General features: G+C 38.8%; 1 protein-coding gene across 2 annotated transcripts in view; it reads right to left on the bottom strand.

Annotated features, from left to right (window-relative positions):
* Positions 1 to 12,816, bottom strand: part of PHEX (phosphate regulating endopeptidase X-linked) — a 93,180-nt gene extending 80,364 nt beyond the window's left edge. Inside the window, exons 1-3 of one of the 2 annotated variants that reach the window (XM_005151482.3) lie at positions 12,671 to 12,816; positions 8,545 to 8,613; positions 5,942 to 6,103 (exon numbers count right to left, since the gene is read on the bottom strand). In XM_005151482.3, coding sequence (XP_005151539.1) covers positions 5,942 to 6,103; positions 8,545 to 8,613; positions 12,671 to 12,782 — 343 coding nt within the window. In that variant the 5' untranslated portion in view covers positions 12,783 to 12,816. The remainder of the gene's footprint in view (positions 1 to 5,941; positions 6,104 to 8,544; positions 8,614 to 12,670) is intronic. The other variant, XM_031051074.2, reaches the window with a different exon arrangement.
* Positions 12,817 to 13,408: the final 592 nt, after the last annotated feature.

The following is a 13,408-nucleotide window of genomic DNA, read 5'->3' as shown; positions in this document are numbered from 1 at the left end:
GTAAATCAAACAAATGCTCCCAAACAGCAGTTTCATGAAAGGATGTTATATTCACACAAACCAAACCAACTAATACACTGACATTTACGGGCTCCCCCTCAGCCTTTGAGAAGACAAAGATTTTGCCCAATCCTCTTCTTGAATATCCATTTTGGCAGTATGGAAGTTTCCATGGAAATAGAATTCAAACAGCTGTGCTTACATAAGTGCTTCCTAATGCTGCTCAGTGACCAAATATACAGTGTGTTTCCTAAACAACAATGCTGTTGGTTTCTAGTTTCAGCACTTTGTAAATTCTTTGAGTTTGTATATGAAAAGATAAGCACATCATGTGAGCTCCTCCAAAAGTCAATTAATATAACTGTACACAAACTGCAACAAAACAAAAAAGCATCTTATGGGGATGTGAGAGCCTCTGCTCATAATTCTAATTTCAATGTCTTAATCCATTGAAAAATATTTCCCTACCTCCTTTACCCTATCCCTCTAGCCTCCCAGTATTATGCTGTATGAGATAACACATGCATTATAACGTTAGGCACAAGAGCTTAAACTGCAGTTAGACAAGAAGATTTCAAGATCCCTGATTGTTATAATATAGGTAGAGCTCTGTACTAAATGGCAGCATTAGGTTTACTTTATTATAATAAGACTTTCAACACATACTTGTGTAATTATTTTTGTTACTCAGAAAATGGGAATAAGGGTAGGTTGCTATACCTTCCAAGGTATGTATCTTCTTTCTGCAAAGCTACCAGTCCAAAGTACAGATATATAGGTATTTTGAAATTCACTATCTGTAGATATAATAAATATATCATACTTCTGCAGCCAACAGCCAAAACAGAGGTTCACTGTAAATCCAGGGGAAATATGCTGTATGTGGAACGGCAGTGTGCTTGTAAGCCCCACTACCGTTCCAGTGCAGGGCTCTGGATGCCACTCTGGTGTCCCAACAAGGCAGATGCTGTGGGAATCCTGTGGCTCAGTTAATCTACTGCCTTAAAACCTCATTTAGGAACCAAAATTATCTCCTTTCTGTACTCATGGTTTCCCAAAATCATCCATTACAAATACAATTTTCATTTTGAGCAGCCACAAAGCCTGGAAAAAGTCCTAACTTCTCCACCTTTAACTCAGGTACCTAATTATAATGAAAAGCTATCAATTTTTTGCTCAGAGATATTTATCTGACTTATCCACTCATGTTTTCTCTTACATTTAAATGAATAAGCCATTACAGGAAAAATGTTGACCACTGAGAAAATAAAAAAAAAAAGTCTGCACCATTGAAAAGAGATCCATTTGTGGTAGAAAAGATCAAGCAAAATTGCATTGAGCATTGTTGCTGATTGCTGCTATCTTGTTATCCAGGAGCACCTATCCAACACGAAGATATTGAAGGCAATAACATAAATACCCTCTGAATTTTGGGGTTTTTCTTTGCTTTTTAATAACCGTTGGTATTCTCCCTCTCTGCTAGGGATAGGTCTCAACCAGATACCTCTGGAGGAAAAAAATCACAAGACAGGTCAGCTAATACAGAAACCTAGGGATGAGTGTCAGCATCTACATTGCAGATTTCATGGACCCACATCCAAGCTATCCCAGTAGTCCCAGCTGAGCACCTGTTGAAGGGTAGGAGAAAATATCCCCAGAAAGCCCTGCTGCACAGGGTCTTCCATGCAGGACAGCAGCCACTCAACACTGACAGCAGCTACTCAACACGAGCTTCTTGGATTTGTCTGAAAAGACTACACTATGGCCAAACAGTATGTATGTCCACACTGAGATATTTTTACCTTAATGGTTCTACTTTAAAAGCAATTTATTTTCTAAAGAACATCACTGAAGATCATCTTGGGAAAAGTTGCCTACACTGCCAAGATATTTTGTTTGCTGTCTGTCTCATGTTCTTTAAAAACCCACACACCATATCCTCTTAAAAGCCTCCATTTCTTTCTCTGTGCCACATTGGAAATTCCTCACTTTAAATTGACTGTCATTCGGAAAATAGCCACACTAGAAAGCTTAGCACAGCAAATTAGTCTGAAGTAGGTCTCTCACTGGGCCAGGATCAGTACAGAGACCTAATCTGTAAACTGGTTTCCACAGACATAAATCAAAGGTAAAAGGCCTGGAAGACTCGTTCACAAATGATTCACATAATTCAAAGCAGCTCGTTTGCAGTGCTGAGATTTAGGAATGTTTGTGTGGTTTGTTGGGGTTTTTTAATTTTTAATTTATTGTTTCCTGCATGGTCACTTGGAAAAAGAAAAAAAAAGGAAAAAAAAAACCCAAACCCAAGCAAAAACCCCAGCTGTACAACATTGTTCTGAAGACTTCAGAAAAAGGAAAAGAAACTGCTTGGTTCAGGATCAACATTCACCACAGGCAAAAGGCACTGATTTACTTGCCTCAGACTTCCAAGTTCTGAATTATTCACAAAAAGCCACTTGCATTTCAATAGTAAGACAATAGTGCTCCTAAACTCTTAGTTAAGGTCACCAATCAAACTGGAAAAATTCAGCAGGAACACAAAGAACTTTGCAGGAAATTTTATGGCAAGTGAAAAACATTTATTAACTCACAGAGACAATGCAATCTTGATTTGACATAAGGCTGAAACAGTTGCAGTTTGAGGTAGCGTTTTTTTTTGCCACAGTCAAAGCAATTTTTCCATTTTGAAGTACACCAAGAACTTCCTCAGAAGCCCATTGACACTGAAAGTGTTTGCGCTTAACCAGTGGGAGGCACTTTTAAACAACCCACTGCTTTCACTAGATTAGGAATTTACCCATTTTGTATAGCTAGGAGACCAACATGAGTTACACATGTGATTTGTGGAGTCCTCTGTGAGGAGATAAAGAAATCCAAGTGACCCTCAAAGGATGGAAAAATAAAGAGAACACTGTTATTTAATTTTAGTTTGAATCCATCCTAAAAAGCCATGGGAGCAATAAATATATATGATTACTGGTTCATAGTCAACTTATCACCTACCAATACTCCCAGGTCCTTCTAAGCTGAACTGCTCTCCAGTAGGTCAACCCCCAACCTCCTCTGGTGCTTGGGGTTCTTCACCAGGTGTAGTACCCTACACTTGCCCCTGTTGAACCTCATTAGGTTTCTCTCCGCCCAATTTTCCAGCCTATCAAGGTCACACTGAATGGCAGCACAGTTTTCAGGTGTATCAGCCACTGCCCCCAGCTTTGTATCATCAGCAGTCTTGCTGAGAGTACATTCTAGCCCTTCACCCAGGTTATTGATAAGTTGAATAAGACTGATACAGAAAATGCTGGGTTCTGAAAGTGTTCACTGATACAGAAAAATGTTCTGCCCTTTTTTGAAGCTGACACTTGCAAAGTTGTATGCTCCTGCGTGTCTGCAACCTCAAAATAAGGAAAAAAGGAAAAAAAAAGCTTTTCTGTCAAACCCAGTAACACTTAATGCAGGGTTCAGTACATGATACAGCTACACTTACCCCTTTTTGGTAAGGCAAAACTAATTCTTACCCTTGCTACCCATTATCAACTGGAAGATCTTCCATAGCAATTGCCCCTCAACAAGAAATGAAACTTCCAGAAGAGTGAAGATACCCTTATGTAACAAAGGCTATACACAGGTCTTTGCACAGATACCCGAAATCCCTTTCTGCCTAAGGCTCAGGAAAATTCAGGGACCAGAAAAAGAATTGGATGTTTTCAAATAATGTAAGTAACACCATTTTTTAACATATTGCCTGAATAAATACTTCCATCTATACCACATCAAAGAATATCAAATATGAAAAATGTGGCTTTATGGCCAAGCCATGTTATCACTTGGAGATTAATAGTTCTCTTTAATGTGATAAATATTTCATAAAATAGAACTTACTTAATAATCAGCTCTTTAAAGACTGGGTCTTTTTTCATCTACTGAATGGCAAATGGGGACATTTACAGTGAAGTATATAGTTCCACTAAGAGTTCTTTAGGAAAAAGAAATTAAATTGGCTTTCAAAGTCTGGTCAACCATATATCAGTTTCCCTATGCAAGAGTTCTTCATCTTGCTAAAACTTTTGATAGCAAGGTTTTGGTCATCTACAAATGAATAACTCAGTATCAAGCTAATTTATTGAGGTAACTGAAACATGCACATAGAGGCTGAAGTTATGCCTTGTTATTTCAGGTACCAACACTGACATCCAACACTTTCTTTTCTTTTTCTTTTCCTTTTCCTTTTTTTATTACCAATACTATACTTTGGAAATTTTATTAAATAGAAAGCTAAGAAGAGGATGACAAATGTTATATTTAATCAACTCCTCTACACCACCCAACATTTCACATCTTTGTCCCTTTGCTAAGTCAAGGAGCAGTTTAGGCCACATATTATTATCAGGCACTTCATTACACCCCTTTTAGAGTTTCCATTAAGAAAATACTTCTCGCTTAAATGTTTCTTTCTTTGTCTTCCACTTCACTAGCTATGGATTGGCAACTTCTAAAGGGAATGCAGTAAGAAAACCATATAAAAATGTGGCATAGCATGATGTTCTTGATTAGGCTCTGTAAAACGAGGAAATTAAGGATGAGTCACAGCTTACTATATATTCAATTAGGACTGGCTTCATTGTGGCTGTGGTTCTTGCAGGATGTGCAGTTATCTAATATAACTGATTCTGGCAGCAGAACAATTAGAATGCAAAACATAACTTAAAACAGGCTCTGGCAATATTTTTTCCTTTGTGTGACATCTTTCCTTCTGTGACATCTTCAGCAGACTCAAAACAGCAGTCATCAGATCATATGCTATGCTGAGATTCCAAATTAATATTCTGAAACCAAATGCAGCTTTAAAAATACTCAATGGTGGAAAAATAGAATATGATATGGCTGAAGAAAGCAAGTGGAGAAGGGCTTTGGTGCCTTCACATGCACATATGTACAAAATCTAAGAGACAAATAAATGCTGTAATTAAACACAGCATCCTGAAACTGACCTCTGTTCTGTGGTGAGCTCAAATCAGGCTCTTATGTCAACAATTTGCTCAAGGTGTGCAATGCTCAAGCAAACCACCAACAATAATAAAATCTTGCACATCTCCTTTCTTGTACATGACTCACTTTTAGCAAAGATTATAAGAATCTGGCAGGGTTTTCCTACCTAACAGTAATCATCACCCTTTCTCCCCAGCTGGTCTGCACAGCTTCCTGATGAAGCCTTTGGCCTTGCTGCAAAGTATAGCACAAAGTCAAGTCACACCCACACTAAAATACCTCTCTTCCTACATGTTTCCACCCCAGGGCTATTTTTTCCCCCAGACACACATTCTTAAGCAGCATTCTGTTTCACTGATGACAGCTCAGGTACTTCAACGGCAGCTGAAACTGCAATGTGAAGGAAACTCAATACCCAAACAACCTCTGTCTCCGGAAATCTGTAAATTGCCTCCTGCCAAGAGCTAGGTAAGTGTACTGGAAAATATCACTCTGGTTTTGCCTTATTGTATTTTTTTCCTGCTATTGGCCACTGTTACAGACAAAGTGTTATCCTAGCCTGATGTTTGTCTGCATCTGAGACAATCTTAAATGTGAGTGCTGTGCTCCTGCACTCTGGTCTACCTATCTACTGCAAGGTGGAAAGAGTTCAAATCCCTCAGCCTTTTCTTTTGGTATAAGGAATATCTTTTTGTCCCTCTATTCATTACTGGCAGAGTTTTGAGCAGCTGTATTCTTCTTCCCAAAGTCTGATTCTGTTATTATTCACTTTGTCTCAATGTTACTTTCAATAAGAAACCAGCAAGAACATATTTAAAAAAGAGCATCAAGATGGCCTGTTGGATATTATCTAATGATCGGAAAGAAGCTTGGAGCCTTCATTCATTTCAAAATGAGCCCATTAACAAGCTACAGTAACAGGGCAACGGACCAGTTTCAGTAATGACATACTTACCCTTTAGTTTGAGGTCTACATTGTGTCTCAGCCAAGGGTAAACACCATAGTTTGACATGTCTTCAGGAATAGGGTGATTATATATCCAGCCATCACATGCAAATCGATAAAAATTCTCACATGGATCTACAGATTGATTTATTTTGCTTAAGATGCCAGCAGCTGTAAAAAAAAGACACCACACTGATTTTGTTGAACATTTTTCCTAAACAGAGAATTCCATGAGGCCACATTCCAGAAATGAGTATTAACATCTACCAGTCTCTGCAGCACGATGCTGACCTCACTTGCAAGCTAAGCCTTGCCTGTTCTGGGACTGATATTTGCCCTGATCTCTGTAAATTTTTGAATAGTGTCAAAAATACCCCACAGTTTTTCTAGCACCCAACAGTGCCTGCATGGGAAGCAAAAACCCCTGCAAAATATCTCCAGTGAATGTCCCTGAGTGCTGTACAGCAATGATCACCATTGCAGGAATGTGAGCCAGACACCTGAAGACAGGCTCTTCATTGTTACCATGATAGAATTAATTGCCTGAAGAATTTAGTAGCATACATATCAATCAGATTGTAATTAGTATTCCAGAAATTATGCACTGTTTACCTTAAGCTGAATAGCTGTACAGGGAAACAAATCAAGTTCTCATCTAACATTCACTGGAAAAGATAATTGTAGTATTTTCAGCTCCATTTTGTGACTGCATCCTCGCTAGCTGCTATTGCAGGTAAGACTGGTAAGAGAGATCAGTCTGACAAGCTAGAGACTTAATGGTTTTTGAGTACCTAATCATAGAGTCATAAGATAGTCTGGGTTGGAAGGGACCTTCAGAGGTCACCTAGTCCAATTTGCCTGCAGTGAACAGGGACATCTTCAACTAGATCAGCTTGTCCAGAACCACATCCAGCCTGGCCTTGAATGTCCCCAAAGGTGGCACATCCACCACCTCTCTGGGCAGCCTGTGTCAGTATTTTGCCACCCTCATAGTAAAACATTTCTTCCTTATATCTAGTGTCAGTCTACCCTCTTTTAGCTTAAAACCATTGGCCCACTCACACATTATAGTGATCGTGCCTTAAATCTACATGGGTTGAGTAACATGGAATATGTGGATACTGAATGACCATGTGTTTTGAGATTTAGCCAAATAACTGATTAAAATTCCTAACAGGAATTCACATAACTTTTACAGACTTTATGGTACTATTTCTAGCATGCAGTAACTTCTTGATACACTTAGAGTAAATCTTCCAACAGTATTTCTGTGTCTCAGCTGCAATTCTCTTTTTCACATTAGAAACACTCAAACTGACTACATTGAATACATTTCAGTCCTTGGTAATTTTCTCTCTCTCATGAAAAGCTGTTCAGCAGGGCAGGGTTCAGGACTTGAGATACTGTGTAATCACTACCCAGAGTACTTTGAGCTAGAACATGCAGGTGTCCAAGTCTGCCCTGGTTAAAAACCCAGCTCCAGCTGAGCCTACCCAAAATTCCATGTTATTTTGTGTGTGCTTGGGAGAAGAAGAAAGCCAATTTGGATTTAAACTCGTGACATTTCTTTTTCTGATTGTGAAGCTCATGATGAAGCCCCTACAATTGCTTGTTTTGGTTATTTTTTTCGGCAGTGGTAGTGTTCTGATTAGTCATCCCACCTTACTTAGGTATTTGCACTCATTCAAGAATCAGCCGTAGAGCATGGTGCCTACGGTGACCAAGAGCACCATCAGCGCAGCACAGAGTGGAAGCAGAATGACAAGAAACACCCTGTTAATGTTGAGATCTGCAAATTTTGCAATTTACATAGTCCCACAGAATTTGTCAGGATTTCAAACACACACCAAACACCTCACAATATCAGCTTAAAATGGCTCATAATGGAAATAAATACTCTTATAAATTCACACAATGTCCACTTTGTTTCCATTAAAATAACTCCAGGGGCAGATTTCCAGATGTGGTAACTACTGTTTGATCTTTATACTCAATTATAAGACTCATATTGATTCAGTATGAGAAAAACTCTCAAAACTGACCAGCGCAAAATTGGTGTCTCTCAGGTCCTATCAATCCTGATCCCTTTAGCTCACATTTAATATTAATAGATGTTCCAGCTCTATGAAGGTTACCACATGTACCTCTGTGTGGGGGAAAGAGCCTGCTGGTAGGGATTCAGCAGATTTTGAGTCACAGTCACCACATTACATGTGTGCAAGTGTACGCAAGATCTGGCCCTAAAGCATTTCTGTGCTTAGCAATTCACTTGCTAGTTTTCTGACTACTGGGAAGGAAACACTAAGGTACATCTGAAGGTCAAATCATCCAATATTTTGCTTCTAGTAAAAAAATAAATAAACCCTATTGGAAACTTTGGGTTAACCTGGGTAGAATAGAGTTAAAACAATTCAAAATGTTAATTTCAATTACAGAATATAAATAGATCTTTAGCAACTTACACAGTGACTTTCTAAAAACTTTGTTGGGCTCTTTTCCCTTCATTATTAATGAAGATTTCTGAGTAAAATGCATCATTACAAAAACTAGAGGATTATCTCGTTAACATACTACAATTGTGATATAGTAAAGAAGATAAAATTGTTGCTTACCAGCTTCAATGCATTCTGGGGTCAAACAGTACTGTTGTTTCGGCTGAAACTTTATAATACCTTGGCTAACTGCAAAATGGAAAACCATTATGAGATCATTTGTAGTGAATTTTGACCATTGCAGCCAAATGTTGTGTACTTGAACACTCAAATGTCTGCGCAAGCTCTGGCCTGACCACATGTCTGACTATGAACACATCCCTGACTATGTTGATTTAAAAGAGTTAGAATGCATATTAAGTAAATACTGCAGCTTGTAAAAAAACTTTTGCCCTCCTGTGCCTCATTTCTCTGCCTTTGCTTGTAGGCAGAATGGAACAAGGGCTGTCTCTTAGCATATGGTTTGCACAGCACCTGGCACAACATTTCAGCCCTACTCACGAACACAATGCAGACAATTAATCATTGTCACCACCATCCTCCAGAGATGCAATTTCTACAGGTGGCAGTGCAACATGGAGTGATCTAGTCACCTCCCATAGGGTATCCACAGCTCCTCCTGAGCTGTGGGGCTCACACTGCCTGGCAGCACCAAGCTGCACAGCCCCACCAGCATGACCCAGAACCAACAGGATGCTTTCAGGGTCCCCTTATTCCACTGGAATACACCAGTCAGCAGTAGGCATAGGGATAGCTGTGGTTTATAAAACACAGCACAGTTTCTGTCTGAATTGTCTCCCAAACGTATTGTAACTGCATTTGCTTCCAAAACCTTTGCTGATGAGAACTATGAAATTGTCAGTTAATTTTGCCCATCTTTTAAGAATTTGTATTACAGCTGCCACAGAAGCTTAATTGCAGACACTGTTGTCAGGCAGCAAATATGCAGATAATTGATACTTCCGATGAGGATGGGAGAATCCCAAGGGGTAGATGAAATAAGACGCAGTAGATGTGTTCAGTAGACAAAGAAATGTCTAATTATATTAATTATATTAATAACTTGGTCCATGGCAAAAATAAAAAATAAATTAAAACCAACAACAATGGAATGTATCAAGGTATCATAATTTCACCAGCACTGATAACTATAAAGCAGTTTCTCCTGTGGTTATATACTGCTCAAAAGGGATAGGAAAATGTGAAATGGTATTTCAGCACAGGAAAATTTTACTATAAAAAAAGCAAAGTAACAGTTTAATCTCTTCCAGCCTCATAGCTTTAATGACAATTAATGACAGAAATGGCTGGATTACAATCAGATTTACTCAGAAACTAAGAATGTAAAACTATTTCTGGGTAACTTTACCAAAGCTTGTGTGAACACAGTGAAACCACCTTTGTAAATTAGCCAAGAAACACATGAGATTTTGAAGCATATAAAGATTGAAGAATAGTAAAAAACAAGAGAAGTGGAGGTCTCCAAAATATGATTTTGAGCCACATGAAGCACAAATAATGGATAATATGCCTATTAATTGCTCTCCTCCCAACTCACCTTGTCCCTTTTTTAAAGTTAGCCTTTTACAACCCATCCAGGTCTTGAAAGTTTGCTAGATTATTTTTCTTAACAAAGCACATTCTTTTGCACTTAGTGGGAAGTGAGGGAAAATGAAAAAGAATCAGTAGAGAATCTAAAGTAGCCCTCATAGTTTTGATACTTACAAACAAAAGCAAAATACCATTTCAACTGGTTTTGTTCCATTTACAACATCACCATTAGAGCAAACTGAAAACAATTCTTTGGCAGTAACATTTACCTTTCAATGAACAGCTAATATTGTTTCAAAAATTTTATTTGGTTTTGTTCTTGTACCTTTTTGTTGGTGTTAAGAGAACTAACCATTACACTATTACCTACAGTTGTTATAACACTCCGTGTCCCAGCTTCTTCCTTTATAAACCTGTTTCCAGATTCTTAAGCAAATACACACTGTAGTTAAGTTCCCCTAAAAAATCTGGAAAGGGAAACACCAATATGCAGAAGCAAATGGTGTGGATGTTCTGATAATCTGAGAAACCCAGAGTCTACCAAGTCGGGAGGAGAGGCTACCGAATTGAAGTTCAAAGTTGCCTGACTTCCTTCCTGCCCAGGGGAACCGGAGAATGAATTGCTTCCTTTCGCTCTGATCCTGACTCCTAAGCAGGAGGTGGCTCCTCTCCTGCTACAGCCCACACTACCATCCAGAGAGCTGCAGGCAGGACCCAACCTGATGCCAAGTGACTCCTCTGGTAGCTCCCTGCTGGAGTCATACTATGGCTACAGCTGGAAAGACTGAGCAACAGTAAATAAAACTACATAATTCTCTCAGATTCCTTCTTATAGTTGCAGGAACTCATGAGAAGAAAAACAAGAGAAGCAGGAGAAAGCTACGTGTCACTCCTCAGTGTGGGAAATTGAAGGGAAATCATTCCAGATGTAGCAGAAACAGCAAGTTTCATAAATTAAATGAAAACTGAAGAAGTCATTTTGAGGTGCTTAAAATGTTTCACATGACCAGTAATAACAGTCTGGTTTTCTATAGTTTAACAAAAAAAAAAAGTTAAACTCAAACTTGCAAACAAAACAGAGTGTCACAACGAAACTCTGAAACATTGCATTGATAAAATGTTCAGCCAGAACAATTTAACTTTTTTGCTCTCTTCTTTCTGTTGAAAACCTTGGACAATTCCCAAACAAATCCTACAAACGTTTTTGTTGACCCACGGCCAGCATTTTAGCAGTTATGCCAATGAAAATTTTGACACTGGCTATGGAATAGACCTCAGCAACTTTAGAAACTATGTCTAAGAATTACTCTATTTGCTTGAGTTTTCATGTCTGGTCTATGGATAAAACAATTCTATCTCTGACAGGTTATGGTGGCAAATGTCTGCATTTTATGAGCAATAAACAAACGATCTAGTGCTAAAAAAAATAAAGAAAATAAGGTCTCTCCATTACCCTCTGGTGTTTGATATTTTGTTCTTGAGGTGAAAACAATGTTTTTCACTACAATACAATATTTTCACTACAAAACAATATTTTGAACTAGCAAGTTGAAGATTCAAACCTACTCACATTTATGAGGGGTTCTGTTAAACTGAGTGGGGTTACTCACCTCTACACAAGCTACTTGCCTTCAGAGGTTTGGAGATTTTGCTCTGGAACAGAAAAACACCAACTAATTGCAACCTGGTGCTTTAAATGTTTTACATAGAATGTAGCATAATTTCCTCTGTTGTGATAAGTAAAACAGATCTTTTAAACAAGATCAAAATATTATAAATGATTGGAGAGAGTCAAAAGAATGGTTAGAGGCTACATTCACTCCAGTCCAGGGAAATCTGTGTTTGTCTAAAGAAATGAAGAGTTGGGCTGAATTATTCTCAGACAGTATCTGCCTCTGAAAGTTCTTACAAGATATACACTGGTTTCTCTTCTTTTTTTGGATTGGTGGCTCTGGGTTCGTTTATACTTCTTCACATCGTTTTATAGGTGTAGATGTATGTTTCCAAGAGATACTCCAACAAAACCAAACTACAGATGAGTCTAAATCCTGGAAAAGAAAAACTAATTCCTTCTCTATTTCATCCAGTTACAGCTTATGAATATGATCAGAAAGTTTTACTTATCCTGGACGTAATCTTTCTGATTTTTGCAAAGCCGACTTTGCGATTCATCATAGAAGAAGAGAAAGATATAAAAAAATGTGCAAGCATGTGCACTATTGAAGCCTTCTACAGGAATTTCAGTCAAGCCCTAAATGAAAACCAAATGAAGGAAAACCCAAAAGATTCCATAAAATATGTGCACTACAGATTCATTTTCAGGAAACAGAGAATATTATTGCACATGTCACAATCTGTGCATTTGGAACCAGCATTAGTGATATGCATAGTTTCACCCGTTTCTCCCTGTTTTGTAAAATAACCCAATTCTGGTGTGAACACATTCAACTGAGTATCCAAACATACATTCAGCATTGAGAAAATTACATGAGCTCATATTGCATCTTCTAGCTCTAGCGTTCCCACAACAAAACCTTCTCCTGACACATTTCCATTTCAGCATAAATATAAAATGAGGGAAAAAGAAGAAGAGACTGAGATTTTCATGGAAACAGACTGTGGAGCACAGATGCTGGCATCAAGAAGCCAGGCTGGGGAGAGTTGCTTTGAGGTTAGCCTCAACCTTTTCACTTACCCAAGAAAAGTGCAGTGCCAAGCACAACAGTGCCACTCACAAAGATCCCAAGAGCAATTCGCGTGGCTTTGCTGGCTGCTCTCCTGGACTCAGGTACTGTCTCTCCTTCCATCGGGATGGCCTAGGACGTGGTTGCTCTTACAGAAGTCTGGGTTTCCTCTGCTGCTGTAGTATCAGTATTTCAACTTTCACAAACTGCACCCATGAGCTCTCCTCCTCCTCTCTCCTATTTACAGCTCCAGGTTTCTGTCGTGAACCATTTCCTAGGCACTTCCTGCTCTCTGCCTCTCAAAGGAAAATCCTGCGTAAAATAGCCGCTGTCTCCTACGTTTTCCCCTGACCAGGAGGAGGAAAGGCGAGTGGTGACCACTGAGTGTACAGCCCTTGCTGCCTGTAGAGTCGGTATGAGCCAATCACTCAGCAGTCCCCCTTATCAAGGGCTCCGAACACAATGATTTCACAATGTTGCTGAACAGATGTTTTAGCTATTCAAACATATAGCTGTAAACCCTTTACAATCAAAGCAGGATTGCTGACAACTTTTATGAACACAAAAGTGATGGAAGGTTTCCTTTTTTTCTCCTCATGCTTATTTTAAATGACTGATTATCTGCTGTTTAAAGTTTTCTCCTCTTAAACTATTCCTGCTGCATCATTTGGCTTCACCAGAAGAGATACCCACTCAGTGGACAAATCCCTTTTTAAAGCTTCCGAGGAGCTCTTAGAATATCATGTAGC

The sequence above is a fragment of the Melopsittacus undulatus genome, chromosome 2 (assembly GCF_012275295.1).
Source record: "Melopsittacus undulatus isolate bMelUnd1 chromosome 2, bMelUnd1.mat.Z, whole genome shotgun sequence".
NCBI classification, from domain to species: Eukaryota; Metazoa; Chordata; class Aves; order Psittaciformes; family Psittaculidae; genus Melopsittacus; species Melopsittacus undulatus.
This window is presented reverse-complemented; position numbering and strand designations above follow the sequence as displayed.